This window comes from Lasiosphaeria miniovina (genome assembly GCF_030549165.1).
Source record: "Lasiosphaeria miniovina strain SMH2392-1A chromosome Unknown B0T26scaffold_4, whole genome shotgun sequence".
NCBI classification, from domain to species: domain Eukaryota; kingdom Fungi; phylum Ascomycota; class Sordariomycetes; order Sordariales; family Lasiosphaeriaceae; genus Lasiosphaeria; species Lasiosphaeria miniovina.
In genome coordinates this window covers 4826504-4840672 of record NW_026848223.1, presented here as the reverse complement: position 1 = coordinate 4840672, position 14169 = coordinate 4826504, and the positions used below count along the sequence as shown (strand labels likewise).

Below are 14169 nucleotides of genomic sequence, written 5' to 3'. Positions count from 1 at the left end.
ATTATTCCACAAGCAAGGCGCTACTTACGGGATTGCGGGATGCCTTGGGGATTCATTCAATTCGTACCTCAGGACACGAACCCTCCCCCCCCCCAAAAAAAAAAGAAAAAAAGAAAAGAAGAAAAAGGGAAATGGGGTTCTAGATGCCGCCATAAAAGGATCCCCGTAACAGGAAAACCGAATTGGCAAATGAGATGCACACCAACGTGGCCTCTCCTAGCGCTGCTCTAGACATGCAAATACGTGACTAACGACGACGACAGTCGATAGTTTTTCCAGTCATGGCAACGAGTCCGATCGGGATGATGAGGCGGCAGAAGTAAAATAACTCGTCATGGCGTCGTTTTTCTTTCTTGGATTCTTGCTTGAGTCTTCGTCCTTATGTCCCTCTTTTTTTCCTCGGGTCTAAGCTGCCGGTGAAGTGAACAAATACCTTACAAATAAGGACGAACGGTCAGGCGTCATCAGCCCCGCAATGTGCAACGCGTCCGATCCAGACTGCGAGTCACATTCGAACTTTAACCTTCCACCTCCGCAAAAACCACATCGTCTTTTTACCAAGTGCGCGCTTGGTATTTCTCCCACCCGCAACCATGGAGCAAATGCTGGCAAAGCTGGGAGCAGATGGATTCGAAAAGTCTGCGCTGCTTCTATAGCCGACCCCAATATAATGGTTCGCATTGTAAAGACGTTCCCCCTCCGACCGAGCCAGTCCTCGACTACATCACAGAGGTGGACACACGCCGCATCCTCTTCGAGGTTCTGGCGATTTGTAAGCATCATAGTAGAGAGGCAAATACGGCGATATCTACCGTATTTATAGTCACCCCTATCTCGGAAATTCGCACTACTCTACAAGTTATCCGCGATTCTACGTAGCCTCCTGTAATGCTATTTGGTTTTATTAGTTCTATACCGAATTGTCACAAATCTCCCAGGCACTGGCTGCACTGCAAGTTGGAGAGGCAGGCGGAAAGAAGTAGAGCACGCCCTAGTCCAAGGGGAGGGGCCCGAGATTAAGTGGGTCCAGGTTCGGGCCTTGGCCCGAACCTTGAGCGCTCTCATGCCGGGCCTCTTATGATTGGTTTACCCCGATAACCGTAGCCACGGTCCTAGCTAGAGCTTGCTACAACCTCGCAACACAACCTGAATCTATCGCACGTACGATTTATCGCTTTCCAAGTATAAAAAGGTACGCAGAATGCTTCACGGTCTTCCAGCTATTAATAACTACTAATATATCATCAGGAACGCGTGTTTTTCGAGCCGCCGCGATATTGTAAGGAAAGAACCCCAACCCACACACACGACCAACTTACACGCGTACCAAGCGGGCCAAGACCTCACTCCTTTGTCATGATCTCTCTCGCCTGCTAGCCCCGCACTCTGTCATGTATATAAGCAGTGGCCCTCGTCCCCTTCCTTTGCGAGGGCCAGGTTGAAGTCTCTCGCTAATACTAGTCATTGCTCGCTCTATTCATTGCCTTCATTGTGACCACCTTGATCAGGCGTACCTGCCTTCACTTACAGTGCCATTATAGCCGGACAGGCTGTCACCACCACTGGACAAGGTTCTGTATTGGCCAAGGAGGAGACGAAAGAGGAAACTACGGCCAAGGGCAAGGAGGAGGCAAAGGAGGAAATCACTGCTAAGGAAGCTGGTAAGGAAGAGGAGAAGGGAAAGGCTGCTGACGACACTTCTCGCGGTTGCGATAGCGATGGCGATGGCGATGCGACTGTCTCAAAAGCTGGTCGCGGTTAGAAGACGAGACGGCTATTGCGATCCTTCTAGAACCTCGCACTGAAGAGTAAAGGTAAGGGTTCGGAGACCTCAAAGACGACCATATACACTTTGCATACGGTAGTCACTATGCCTACCTTAGCTATTGCTCATCGGAAGCAACAGCGGAAATCTCTCCGCGGCCTTGGTTGGTTTCGAAAGAACAAGGAATCGCAGTAGGGTAGCACCGCTAAAGGGATTAGCAACGAAGCTCACGGAACATGGGGCCAAAAGTCTTCGTCACTCTCCTCCTGTACTTGCCTTACGTAAGGATAGTGCTTGTGAGAACTATATTATCTCTCCAGTTTTAGGAGCTTACAGCTATATTCTAGCGCTGAGATCCCTACGGGCTAGTGGCTTCATCCCTGACACATTTTTTTTTATAGCGGAGTGCCTACATAGTATCTATAGTAGGGGGGATTTTCTAGATACTGCCCTTACGTAAGGCTAGCCCAATAGATTAACGAAGACTCTTGGCCCTATGTTCCGTACGTAGATGCAAGTTATAGTTAGTGGTCTTCTAGCACCCGCTTGCGTGGGGTGACGCCATGAAGTCGGTCAGTTTTAGTTCCCGCTCTGCTCCGGCCAATGGCATTACACTATTGCGTATCCGTACACCCGGCCACTCTCCAAAGAGGGGCGATTTGTGTTTTCTAGGTTGCTTGAGGAACTCCCCCCTCACTCGTCCGATGTTCAGATTCTAAATATTGAGATTTCAACTAGAGAAATAATTTTTCGAGGACCCGCCCATGCCTTGATACGCAGCCCTTTGTAAAATAGGTAATAATTGCAACGTGAGCAGTTTGTCTTTGTAAAGGTCCTACGGAGTACGGAGCTCGCTGGTCTGAATCGGCCGGAACTTTGTGCGACCTGTCACCTGGGGCGTGCCTGGTACTGGCTTGGCGCCGTCCCCTCACCGCTTCGCATTGCCCCCATGGACAAGCCAGCCAATCAGGGGACCGTCAATCCGAATAAGAGGCAGGGTGATTGCGGCCACCTTCGGACATGCACACGCTAGTCCCTGACATGTTCAATCCTGGAACCTCAACAGAATGAGGTCTCTCGTGCAGCAAGCAAGAATACGGATTGAAGGGACAAGAGCTCAAATATGAAAGTACAAGAGCAGGTACAATTTAGCATTGAGTAGTACGTATTAAGGAACGCCAAATTATATTTATACTTCGTCTTCGTTTTATTTTCGGAGTCGCTGAAGCTGCGACCACGCTCTTCGAATGCTTAATTTATTGAACCCCACATCGCTTGACCCCTAGATCGCCTAGTCCACACGCGATTTTGTGTTGCACCGTATCCGTACCTTCTCCCGTTCTTTGGGAGTTGCACTAACAAATCGGAAATCCGCGTATCGTACCTAAAGCAGCCGATATCCCTCCTATTTCCCAATCGAAATCTCTTTTCTGCCAGGGCAGTCACACACAGGGGGCTTCCAGGTTACCTTGATCCGCCTATCCCAGGCGCATATTTCCATTTCAACTCTCCCACTCCCCACCCACCCCCAAGGTGCATTTTACCTTCCTTGTGCTTCCTCCTCGCCTTCACCCAAAGGACTGGCGACGCTCCAAACCACGCCTCGGCACATTTCCCTATCGTCCTTCGGTCGTGCATAGTTTGGCATTGAGACACCCTATCGCAACGCAAAATGACCGCCAACGTGACGAGTTTCACGTCGCCATTGGCGACAATAAAGTACGGCACTGCCAGCTTCTCACCTCAACTCGAATATGTCCTAGAGACCATCTCAAACACGAGCGCTTGGGCCATTCTTGCCAGCATTCTGGCAATTCTCGTCGCCTATGATCAATGTGCGTATGCCGATCATTTCCCGCCGTGACACACGCTGATAGTTTTTGTCTTGCAGTCAGCTACATTTGGAGCAAAGGCTCCATCGAGGGTCCCGCGTGGAAGGCACCTTTCATCGGTCCGTTTCTGCAGTCGGTAAACCCAAAGTTCGAGGAGTACTACGCCAAATGGATCAGCGCGCCTCTGAGCTGCGTCTCCGTCTTCCACAAGTAGGTCAATTCTTGTCGCGGCCTCTGGCCGCAGCTGGCCGGGCTGTCAACTACTAACACGGGTGACTTGTCAGGTTCGTCGTCATTGCCTCGACCCGTGATATGGCGCGCAAGGTTTTCAACTCGCCACAGTTTGTCCAGCCCTGTGTGGTTGATATTGCGCACAAGCTGCTCGGTGCCGACAACTGGGTGTTCCTGGATGGCAAGGCTCACGTCGAGTTTCGCAAGGGCTTGAACGGGCTCTTCACGCGGAGAGCTCTCGAGATCTATCTCCCAGGACAAGAGGCCGTGTACAACCGCTTCTTCAAGGAGTTCGTCGAAACCACCAAGGAAGCCAGTGGAAAGCCTGTCCCCTTCATGCCTCACTTCCGACAGGTCATCACGGCTGTATCTTGCCGCACATTCGTCGGCCATTACATGTCGGACGCCACGGTCAGAAAGGTTGCCGACGATTATTACCTCATTACCGCCGCTCTCGAATTGGTCAACTTCCCCATCATTATCCCTTTCACCAAGACGTATTATGGCAAGAAGGCTGCCGACATGGTCCTGACCGAGTTCTCCAAGTGCGCGGCCAAGAGCAAGGTCCGAATGAACGCTGATGGCGAGGTTACCTGCATCATGGATGCCTGGATCAAGCAGATGGTTGACTCCAAGAGGTGGCGCGAGGCCGAGTCGAAGGGCGAAACCGAGGGCTTGGTGAAGCCTAACCCCCTGCTGAGAGACTTTACCGACTATGAGATTGCGCAGACCGTCTTTACTTTCTTGTTCGCTTCCCAAGACGCCACCAGCAGCGCGTCCACTTGGCTCTTCCAGACAATGGCTCAGCGCCCCGATGTCCTCGACCGTGTGCGTGAGGAGAACCTGAAGGTCCGGAACGGTGACATTCATGCGCCTCTCAACTTGGACCAGCTCGAATCCTTGACGTATACACGTGCCGTCGTGAGGGAGCTTTTGCGATACAGACCCCCTGTCATCATGACGCCCTACGTGGCGAAGAAGGCTTTCCCCATCTCGGAGACGTACACGGCCCCCAAGGGTGAGTAAATGCCATGTTCTGTGCTTGAGTGTTAGCTAATGCGAAGAATAGGCTCCATGGTTATTGCGACAACGTATCTGGCCCTCAGAGATCCCGATGTGTACGAGAACCCTGACTCGTTCGACCCCGAGAGATACTACACAGGAGATGCGGAGGTGAAGGGGGCGAAGAACTACCTCGTTTTTGGCACCGGCCCTCACTACTGCCTTGGGCAACACTATGCCCAACTCAACCTCGCCCTGTTTATCGGCATGGCCTCGCTGCTCGTGGACTGGACACATCACGCCACTCCCTTGTCTGAGGAGATCAAGGTGTTCGCGACAATTTTCCCTAAGGTGAGCCTGGAACGTTGAAATACGATACTAAGAATAATGGGCTGACAAGACTAGGACGATTGCCCGTTGACGTTTGAGGACAGGAAGTGGTAGCTTGGGGGAAGAAACGAGAGCTAGAGCCACCTGTTGGGGGCCCTAATACCGCAACCGATTCGCGAAGAGACTGATTCCCTAGAGAAATGGGCATGAGCTACGCTACATCTGAAGGAACCATCAGTCCTCGGGTGAGCCCTAAGAGATTTCATGATAGGGTATGCCGGGCCCGGAATCTGTCTCTGGATCGACAGGAAGCCTAGGTGGCAGAGGAGGCCAAGGCGTGCATACGTATCTATAGACTTGTAATATTTTAATCGACCTGTACATAGATTTTGCATGCAACACGATATACGTGGAGGTGCCAAACGGATCAACAGCACCTGGGTATGTTTGTTGGGTTGCAAACAGGGGCCTTTGGTAGCTTTTTGGAGGGAAAATATCAGGATATTTAATGCATTTCCATGAGAAGTTGCTGCGGTACAGCGGCTGACGTTAAATTTGAAATGAGGCTCTCAGTATTCGAAACAGCCTCTCGAATCCTGTCAGCAAATGATCTAGGTAAGATTGCCTCCTTAAGGCAGTGAGTGGGTGGCAGTCTCGACAATCAACCTATGGGGATGTTCCTGGCTCCTTCCTGTGCCCCAAGCTAAGGTATATGCGAACTAATGATATGGATGCGATCCAGCTGGTGAACGAACGCATGAAGCGGGGGTGGGGCAGGCAGCTCACTTGGCGAGTAAGGTATCCGTAAAGAAGCTGACCATTACAGCTGACAGGCAAGGTGTGTGAGCTATCTACACTGGTCCCTTTATTACCTAGGCACGTCATAAATCCACTTGCCGCAATCTCTTCACGGAATACGGATTACACAGCAGACATACATCGACTACCTACCTCACGGTCTTTGAAACAACTCTTTCCCCCACGCCACGAAACAAGCGAATAATCTCGAATTATGGCGTCCAAGCGACCAATTGCCTGCCTTTTGCGTGCCTCGAGCGCCGCAACTCTCCTACCTACTGCAGCTGCGAGGACAAGCTTGCGCTCTATTGCGCTCGCTAGCAGCGACAGCGCGCGCCACTACTCGGCCACGGGCGCAGCGACGGCAAGGACGAGGATACCAGCAAGCCGTCGCCCAGGGCCTGTATCCATAGCTGCGTCCCGATCAACGTTGTTCGGCCCGGCGCATGTGGCGCGCTATTCCCAGGATGCGGCTGTTGCTCCCCCCTCTGGCCCTGCTGCCGACAAGCAGAGCAAGATCTGGGACTTTGAAGCGGTGCGTTACTGCCAGATATCTTTGCCAGGGAGGAAATAAAGCGGGCGAGATCTGGGAACTCGGGGGGTGGGCGGGAGACACGCGTGCTGGAGGTGTACACCCTACGCGGGCCATATCTTCTACCTACCTACCCACTGCGACCTGGACGTGTCTCTCGGACGAATAGCCCATTAGCATCAGAACATGGAGATTGAAGAAGACATGGTGACACCGTCCACCCGCTGACAGACAGAAAACCAGATCAACAAGTTAATCCAGTCCTCCAAACCTGGCGCGGTGCTCATCGGTATATATCATCACCCCAACAGCACACACACACCCCATCGCTAACCTCCAACACACCCACACACACAGACGCGCGCGAGCCGCACGAGCTCCAGCAGACGGGCCGGATCCCAGGGGCGATCAACGTGCCAATCACGACGGCGCCCGACAGCTTCCACATCAGTGCGGACGAGTTCGAGGACCGGTTCGGGTGCCCGCGGCCGAGCCCGGCGGCCGAGGTGGTCATGTACTGCAAGGCCGGGGTGCGCAGCCGGGCGGCGGCGGGGCTGGCGCGGGACGCCGGCTGGACGTCGGTGGGCGAGTACCCCGGCAGCTGGCTGGACTGGGTGGAGAAGGGCGGCAAGGTGCAACATTAGAAGGATGCCTACCCCGGCCCTACCTACCTACCTAGGCAGATATAGCACGGCACGGTACGGAGTTTTTTACTGCACCGGCTTCTCTCCCTCGTCACCCCTCAGAGGATATTGTCAGGGGCCTGTATATGCTCGAGAGCCGGAAACAAATATGAAGAGTTTAATTTGGTTGCGGCCCGATAAATAAGAAGCTTAGCAGATATTATAGGTAGTCAGTCTAACCAATTCATAATACAGCCAGAGCACTGGTGTTATTACAACAAGAGAGACGGAAAGGGCAGTCTCCATAAAAAATAACACATCAAATTACAGCCCCGACCTTCCCAGAACGCCGAGGACGCCCTGACTGCGCATCCCTGCTGAATGACAAGCGCTACAACATGATAATCGACAATCAGGGCGCCCATGGAATGTTACACAACGGCTCCCATCTAGCTCGACCCGACATCCTATCCACTCCCATCGCCAGCCCCAGAGTCCCCGCCGTCGTCGGGGCGCGCGGGGCTACCGTGCGCAAAGAAGAGGACCTTGATGGCAATGGCGAGGCCAAAGTGCAGCGCCAGCACCAGGACCAGCAGCACCTTGCTGGTCTGGCGGTCGGTGGCGTTGAGGACGGGGTACAGGTTGCGCAGCAGGAAGGCGACCGAAACGCCGAAGCCGATGCCGACGAACAGCCAGTTGAGGATGGTGAGCGGCGACCAGCTGATGAGGGCGACGGGGATCCAGATGAGGTTCGCGTAGCCGTAGAGGGCCCAGCACTCGAGGAGGTTGGCGCTTTCGGACCCCAAGTACCGCAGCGCCAGGTACAGTACCACGGGGATGACAAACGTGTAGCCGTAGATGAGGCCGGCAGCGCCTGAATGTATTGTCCCCAAAAGTCAGTAAAAACAGCTTTTATAATGTCATGTGGATAAATATTCCATAGCGTCATCAGGACAGGAACCAAAAAAAACTCACCGCTGAGCAGCTTGAAATCGTACGCAAACGGCGGCCCGCCGATCGACGCCAGGTAGCCGCTGATGGTGCCGCCGAGGAAGAGGAACAGGACGACGGTGGTGGCGATCCAGAATGGCCCGTACAGGTCGGGGTTGCCCTCGAGGACGTCGAGGAAGTTCGCGCGCGGGTAGAGCGCGGCCCAGCAGCGGGTGAGCACCGACGACGTGTCGACGTCGAAGAACTGGGCGTAGTATGAGATGGACCAGAGGAAGCGCTTGCCGCCGACGCTGGCCGCGCCGGGGCCGGCCCCCGACGACGCCGTGACGGGCAGCGGCAGCCCGCCCGCCGAGGAGGAAGCACCGCCGGGCCCGCCCTTGCGCAGCGCTGGTGTCGTCTCGGAGAAGTTTGAGTTGTGGAACTCGAGGTCCTCTTGCAGGTCGGTATGGCCGAGGTCGCCCTGTTGTTTTTAGAAAGAGGTGGCTCGTCAGCGCATGAAAGCAGAAGCTTATAGATGGCGAGCGAGGGAGTAATAGATAGGGGGAGGGAGTTGCATGTGCTGACCTCGTCGTCTACGTCCACGACAGCGTCATAGCCAGAGCCCGACATCGTGTCCTTTATTTTTCCACTTCCCACCACTGCTGAAACCTCGGATGCTCGAATGCTGTAAAAGAAATATTGTATGTTCCACCCACTGTGCGCAAGCAAACTGCCTTGGGCAATTCGTGGTGAATGCAGCGAAGGATTCGTTGTCGTCGAGAGCGCGCGGGACACGAGAGCTTCAATACAAGCTTGTGTCTGTCGTGTAGGGATCCGTCCAAGATCGTTTCGGGAAGACCCATCTGCAGCTCTACACTAGATCTACCCCGGGCCTCGTCTGACATCCACCCAACAGGATGCGAATTCCACCCCCCCTCCATCTGCACCTGCAAGTCACGTGCTACATTCCGTTAAATGGTCAATTGTTTGTTGAACGAATAAAATGGAGAATTGCTGGCGGACCACATCACGTTGCACGACTGAGGTGACCTACTTGCCCCCATACTCCGTCAGAAACAGTTAGATAATAGTGAGATAGCCAGGAGTCATTCTTTGGAAGCTATGGTTGGTTGTATACAGAGCCCACAGCCGCAATTGCCATCATAAACCCCCTCGAAGCCGATTTTCTCAACCCAAAGCCACACATGCCCGGAACCCAATGACGCCAGAGTCCATGACGACCAAGAGAGAGCGAAACCGTCTATTTGAGCTTCTTCTTGGGGCTGGTTTCGGTGTTAGTGCTCAGTGATCAACTAAAAAGGTCCCAGAACTCCAAAAAAAAAATACATACCGGAGCTGGTTAGTGTGTCCACACTTCCGCTTGCGGCAGTTCGTGGCACGGGGCGGGAGGCGGGCCTACGGAGTAGTTCACATTAGCTCCCTAGACGACTGTGTGCGCTGGGCAGAAAGATCGAGGACGCACGTAGCACTTGCGGCAGATCTGCTTGTCGCAGTTGAACTTGGAGGCCAACGCCTTCAGCGAGGGCTCAATGATGCCACCGCGGAGGCGGAGGACCAGGTGGAGTGTCGACTCCTATGGACACGCAACAACAATATTAGCCTCGTTCTTCCTTGGAACTTGTGTATCCTCAATGTGCCGAGTTCCATCGCTAGTCGCCGGCTCGCTTTCTCCCCTCTTTCTTGGGCGGGCGCCACTGACCTTCTGGATGTTGTAGTCGGAGAGGGTGCGGCCATCCTCGAGCTGCTTGCCGGCAAAGATCAGGCGCTGCTGGTCGGGCGGGATGCCTTCCTTGTCCTGGATCTTGCTCTTGACATTGTCGATCGTGTCCGAAGACTCGACCTCAAGAGTGATGGTCTTGCCCGTGAGGGTCTTCACGAAGCTATCTCGATGTTAGTCTTTCTATTTTCTCTCTCGGTCTGCGAGTTCGGCGGACGGTGGCGAGCGCTCGTCGGGTCGCGAAGGAGGCGACGACATACATCTGCACTGTCAAGTTGCATCATATGTTAGCAACATTTCCAGGCAGTCTTTAAGATTATATTGGCCGCGTCAACAAGGTACTCACTCTTGTCCGCCTTCCGTGAATACTCGGTGAGATGGTGATGTCGGGGAAAGTTGGCGCTGCAGCGCGCAAATCTTGGTGGGGTACAAAATTGGCCACGACCAGGGCTCGAAGGAAAAATTGCACAGTAATAATTAGGGTGGTGCGCACTGTCCTAGGTAGACCCTTGCTTTCCCCAGTTTTCAAAGTTCTTAACTCCATAGCAGAATTGCACTGTGTCCACAGTCAAAACCACGATATTCTCAACCTGCGAGCGTCGAGCAGTCTGCACATATAGCCCTGCATTCTTCTTCTTGTAGGAATGCATTTGTTGCCAGTTGTTCTAGTTCCAGTCTCAACCACCTATTTTACATCATGCTGCAGCACAATAATCAAAGGGTATGTAAGTTGCGCCCGTTGCAGAGTTGCCCTTTAACTCCCCGGGCAAATGAACCAACCCTCCTGCCATCTTCCCTGTGACAAGTCCTAATACAGAATCCTAAGCCCTGACAAGTTCCACCTAGCATTCTCCCGCCCTAACCTAGGCTTCGGATTCGCTGTCGATTTGTTCTTCGCGGCGAGTCGGCTCCTTCTTCAGTCGCCGCAGCTCTTTGATCTGTCGTCGTAACAACAGTTGATCAAATCTGTACACTACAAAGACAAGGTCCTTTAATGTGAGCCCAGATACCTCCGCAACCACTTCATAGAAACGCTTAGCATGTCCTTTAAGGCTGCTTGGGTATCGATACAGCCGTATCTCGGGCTTCGTTTCGCCCTCTTGGTCTGGTCGGGGTGGAACAATCGTCATTGCTTTCTGGACTCTTTTCATGCGTGCCTCAACTTCCTCGTCCGTCATGTCCTGGAACTCGGGCAGTGGTTGTATTGCCTCTAGCGGAAAAATACGGTCAATCTCCATCTCATCTGCACCGAAAACAGGGAGTTAGCTCATATGTGATGTTGACCAAGGAAGAAGAAAAAAAGATGGAAGTCTAACCTGTCTGCCTCGAGTTGAGTTGAGTTGTCTGGAACCAGTTCATGAACTCGTGTAGTTCTTGTTTGCTCAAGTCCCATATGTCGTTCGGGCCGAGCTTCTCGAATTCAAAACTGCCCAATTTCTTTGGCGGCGTAATAAACTCGGCCTCCCAAACTTCCCAGTTCATTTGGAGTGTTTGTAGGTCGCCGTCGTCGAGGGAAAACCGCTCCGTGCCGTCCATGGGGTATAGCAGCTTTGCTGTTGATACAATGGCCGCCACTAAGAGCACATCTGGCATATCGAGAAGCATGTGCGATTTTACATCTGGGCCCCTGGCTGGGAAGGAGAAGCGAGTATCGAGAAGTGAGCACGTGTCTTGAACGATTGTATACACGTCGGCTATGTTGTTGCAGGTTAGTGATTACTCCCGGTGTTTTTGTAGGACTTATAGGAGACGGTAACGTACGTGGAAGCGCGAGGTCTTTGAGGTAGAGGAGAAGTGACGGCTGGGCTGGCACCGCTGGGAATTCGAGGCAACGGTTCTCTTTGTATCCTCGAATTAGATCTATGATCGCCCTATGAAGTTCGGATCCCTGAAACTTGATGTATCTGGTCAAGAGTGATTTCTGAGCCCATCCAGGCAAGCGCTCGCGCCAATCCTTTGGTAACAGGTCGATCTGAGATTCCCGATGGTTAGAGATATGAAGGAAACGACAAATCCCATCACCGACCCAGCAGGGAAAAAACTCACCGCTCCGATAAAGGGGATCTGGTTGGTCTTGGCCCATCGATAGAGGTCTCCGACCCTCACTGGTTCTTGACGCAACAGGCAGCCCAGGTAAACCAAGGCCAGAGTGTCGATGGCGCCAGGGAGAGCCCAGTCCTCGGTGAACCAGCTCTTGGGCCCTTTTTTGCAATTTGAAGGAGGCACATCGGGAGCATTTGGAGGCAACTCAACCTGGGAGCTGAACATGGCCAGCTCGCCATCGGGTCCAGCGTGAGGAGGGGGGTTATTCCCATGGCTGCTCTTGCCTGAATCCTTTGCCAGGCCTGGAAAGTCGCGGATGCGGAGGATCCAGAGGTCACAGCACACCGACTCAAGCTCCGGGTGCAGGCCCTTCTTCTTGACCAGCCAGGCGACCTGCTTCCGGATGATGAAGCCCAGACAGGCGAGGTAGAGCCCCCTGGCCTGGTTTCCCGAGAGGTGCTTGCGTTCGGCCTCCCTGATATCCTTCTGCTTGCGCGAGACCCTACCGGTCCTATTGTAGTTGTCTTCGTCGTCAACGTCGAATTGGACGTATCCCTATATTAGGAATGCATGGGTTAGATGGCGTGGACATGCAATGTGGGTGTGGAGGACAGGCGCAGAACGGTGTGCTTCGGTGGGCTGCAGAAGCATAGCATCCGGTTCCATAATCCGTGAACACGGGGATGCAACCCATCACAGCGTGTGTACGAATTTTGAATGCCCCTCCAGTGACTTCCATTCTGCTGCATTTCTCGGAACTCTTCCAGGGCCCTCGGCAGAAAGGCCTCATGCAAAAGCTTCAAGATTGCTGCCCCAAACCCTAGAAATTGTTTACGGGGGGAAGTCACCGATAAAGCCCCCAAAAGTCGCACTATTGTAGGTTACTGTTTCTTGTGGAATGGTGTGTGCGGGATGACTTTGTGGCTGGCAGCCAACATGTTGCTTACTTCGACTTGGTGGCCGTTTTCACAGTATTTACGACCATTCTCGAGATACCAGCGCCGGGCGGGGCAATCGGCGCAATGCTCCCCGCGAGGGAAGCGATGGTGGCGGCGGTCTGCCATCACGGTGGCATAATAATCGGAAAATGAAGGCGCGTCGCGTCTTTTGGCGACCGAGAAGACTTCTCTAGGGAATGCTGTTGTTGGGGGTTAGATGGTCGGTCTAAGGTTCGTGACTTTCGTAACGGCTTCCTAGTAGCCGTTTTTGTGATCCGCCTCACCTTGGAAGCCGTTCAAGGAGAATTTTGCAGCTAATTCCGCATGCACGTTGCGCTGCGGATTCGAATTTTTGCCCAGTGAGAAAAATAAACAGTTTCCACTTCCCATGGTTTATCGAGTCTTATTCTCTTGCAGAATGCAATCCTTTCATCCCGTCACTTCTTCTATATGGCAAGAGGTTTCGGACGCCCCCACACTCCATGCTGACCTTCCCAGCACACACACATCAAGCCTAAAATCTTCAGCGCTGAAAAAAAAAAATCCACAGTAAATACCTAGATGTCTTATTATAAACCAGAAAAAAACCCAGAGAAGCCACAGAGAAGGAGAAAAGCGGATTTAATGGGGAAATATTCCAACCGAGATCTGATTGGAAATCCTGCCCGGACACGGTGGATCGGGGATGAAGGCTCATGGACGTTTCTCTGTGTGTCCTAAACAACGACCTTCGCCCGTCTCAGACCACAAACATCCGGGCAGCGGCTTTTCCATGACAGTATGCTTCTCAAAACACATAACATATCTGCCCAAGCACTACGCAGACAATCATTCAAGAATCGTATTTGTACAGCCCGTCGTAAAGCGGCTTAGATAACCATTGCAACTGTCCGCCTTTCGACGCTGATACAAGTCCGAGATCGAGCCGAGCTATCGAAGTCGGGCGGATATATCCGTCACGGACGAGCGAATGGCAACAGTAGTTTGACTTGCATCATGACTTGTTCATAGCAGGTTCAAAGGCATTAGGTGTTCTGGCTAATATTAAGCCTGGTAGGTTCGAAACCCAACAAGGAAAATCTGAAGTGTCTACGAAGACAAAACTGTTCTACTGTTTCGTTGACAAACTCGACGCCAGCACAACACAATGGACCGAGGATCTTCTCTAGAGTATCTTAGATCCATGATAACTCTTACCTGTTTATTTCTCAACACTCAAGCTGCCACAGTGTCCAATTTACAATAATAATATGGCTCATACCCACCATCACATACACGAAAAGGAACACAATCAAGGGTTTACCGCCATATAACAAAAAGTCAAGCATTTGAACACTACCAAAGGAGTCATATCGGCGGCCGAGTCACTAACTTTACCACCGGAATGCGAAGTCAAAGTTCTCGCCC

General features: G+C 52.7%; 6 protein-coding genes across 6 annotated transcripts; 2 read left to right on the top strand and 4 right to left on the bottom strand.

Annotated features, from left to right (window-relative positions):
* Window positions 1-872: 872 nt before the first annotated feature.
* Window positions 873-1327, bottom strand: B0T26DRAFT_712319 (uncharacterized protein). The gene is made up of 2 exons (XM_060442079.1): window positions 1249-1327; window positions 873-1192 (listed from the first exon to the last, which is right to left on the bottom strand). The coding sequence occupies exon 2, from the start codon at window positions 1063-1065 to the stop codon at window positions 892-894; it is 174 nt and encodes a 57-aa protein (XP_060297002.1). The 5' UTR covers window positions 1066-1192; window positions 1249-1327; the 3' UTR covers window positions 873-891.
* Window positions 1328-2952: 1625 nt separating this feature from the next.
* Window positions 2953-5731, top strand: B0T26DRAFT_712316 (cytochrome P450). Its single transcript, XM_060442078.1, has 5 exons — window positions 2953-3600; window positions 3657-3807; window positions 3882-4846; window positions 4898-5181; window positions 5236-5731. The coding sequence occupies exons 1-5, from the start codon at window positions 3438-3440 to the stop codon at window positions 5272-5274; spliced, it is 1602 nt and encodes a 533-aa protein (XP_060297001.1). The 5' UTR covers window positions 2953-3437; the 3' UTR covers window positions 5275-5731.
* A 1115-nt stretch (window positions 5732-6846) lies between these two features.
* B0T26DRAFT_648077 (Rhodanese-like domain-containing protein) lies at window positions 6847-7134 on the top strand (the record flags this gene model as incomplete). Its single annotated transcript, XM_060437974.1, has 1 exon — window positions 6847-7134. A coding segment is annotated over one exon (288 nt), but the record flags the coding sequence as incomplete, so codon positions are not given.
* A 221-nt stretch (window positions 7135-7355) lies between these two features.
* Window positions 7356-8918, bottom strand: B0T26DRAFT_319372 (YIPF1 protein). Its single transcript, XM_060434361.1, has 3 exons — window positions 8629-8918; window positions 8089-8524; window positions 7356-7987 (listed from the first exon to the last, which is right to left on the bottom strand). Exons 1-3 carry the CDS (start codon window positions 8671-8673, stop codon window positions 7581-7583), a joined length of 888 nt encoding a protein of 295 aa, XP_060296999.1. The 5' UTR covers window positions 8674-8918; the 3' UTR covers window positions 7356-7580.
* Window positions 8867-10062, bottom strand: B0T26DRAFT_712308 (ubiquitin family-domain-containing protein; the record flags this gene model as incomplete). Its single annotated transcript, XM_060442077.1, has 5 exons — window positions 8867-9326; window positions 9395-9459; window positions 9527-9637; window positions 9764-9934; window positions 10042-10062. The coding sequence occupies 5 exons, from the start codon at window positions 10060-10062 to the stop codon at window positions 9305-9307; spliced, it is 390 nt and encodes a 129-aa protein (XP_060296998.1). The 3' UTR covers window positions 8867-9304.
* A 222-nt stretch (window positions 10063-10284) lies between these two features.
* B0T26DRAFT_712303 (uncharacterized protein) lies at window positions 10285-13237 on the bottom strand. Its single transcript, XM_060442076.1, has 5 exons — window positions 12772-13237; window positions 11828-12379; window positions 11543-11753; window positions 11098-11475; window positions 10285-11024 (listed from the first exon to the last, which is right to left on the bottom strand). Exons 1-5 carry the CDS (start codon window positions 12886-12888, stop codon window positions 10645-10647), a joined length of 1638 nt encoding a protein of 545 aa, XP_060296997.1. The 5' UTR covers window positions 12889-13237; the 3' UTR covers window positions 10285-10644.
* Between the last annotated feature and the right edge of the window lie 932 nt (window positions 13238-14169).

Excerpts from the sequence above, each read along its gene's own strand:
- B0T26DRAFT_712303 (XM_060442076.1), bottom strand. The coding sequence starts at position 12,888 with ATGGCAGACCGCCGCCACCATCGCTTCCCTCGCGGGGAGCATTGCGCC. Across the intron at positions 11,754-11,827 it reads AGATCCCCTTTATCGGAGCG|ATCGACCTGTTACCAAAGGA; the intron begins GTGAGTTTTTTC and ends CGGGAATCTCAG. Across the intron at positions 11,025-11,097 it reads ACTCAACTCGAGGCAGACAG|ATGAGATGGAGATTGACCGT; the intron begins GTTAGACTTCCA and ends TTTTCGGTGCAG.
- B0T26DRAFT_712316 (XM_060442078.1), top strand. The coding sequence starts at position 3,438 with ATGACCGCCAACGTGACGAGTTTCACGTCGCCATTGGCGACAATAAAG. Across the intron at positions 3,808-3,881 it reads TGCGTCTCCGTCTTCCACAA|GTTCGTCGTCATTGCCTCGA; the intron begins GTAGGTCAATTC and ends GTGACTTGTCAG. Across the intron at positions 5,182-5,235 it reads TCGCGACAATTTTCCCTAAG|GACGATTGCCCGTTGACGTT; the intron begins GTGAGCCTGGAA and ends TGACAAGACTAG.
- B0T26DRAFT_319372 (XM_060434361.1), bottom strand. The coding sequence starts at position 8,673 with ATGTCGGGCTCTGGCTATGACGCTGTCGTGGACGTAGACGACGAG. Across the intron at positions 8,525-8,628 it reads TCGTGGACGTAGACGACGAG|GGCGACCTCGGCCATACCGA; the intron begins GTCAGCACATGC and ends TAAAAACAACAG. Across the intron at positions 7,988-8,088 it reads CGATTTCAAGCTGCTCAGCG|GCGCTGCCGGCCTCATCTAC; the intron begins GTGAGTTTTTTT and ends CAATACATTCAG.
- B0T26DRAFT_712319 (XM_060442079.1), bottom strand. The coding sequence starts at position 1,065 with ATGAGAGCGCTCAAGGTTCGGGCCAAGGCCCGAACCTGGACCCACTTA.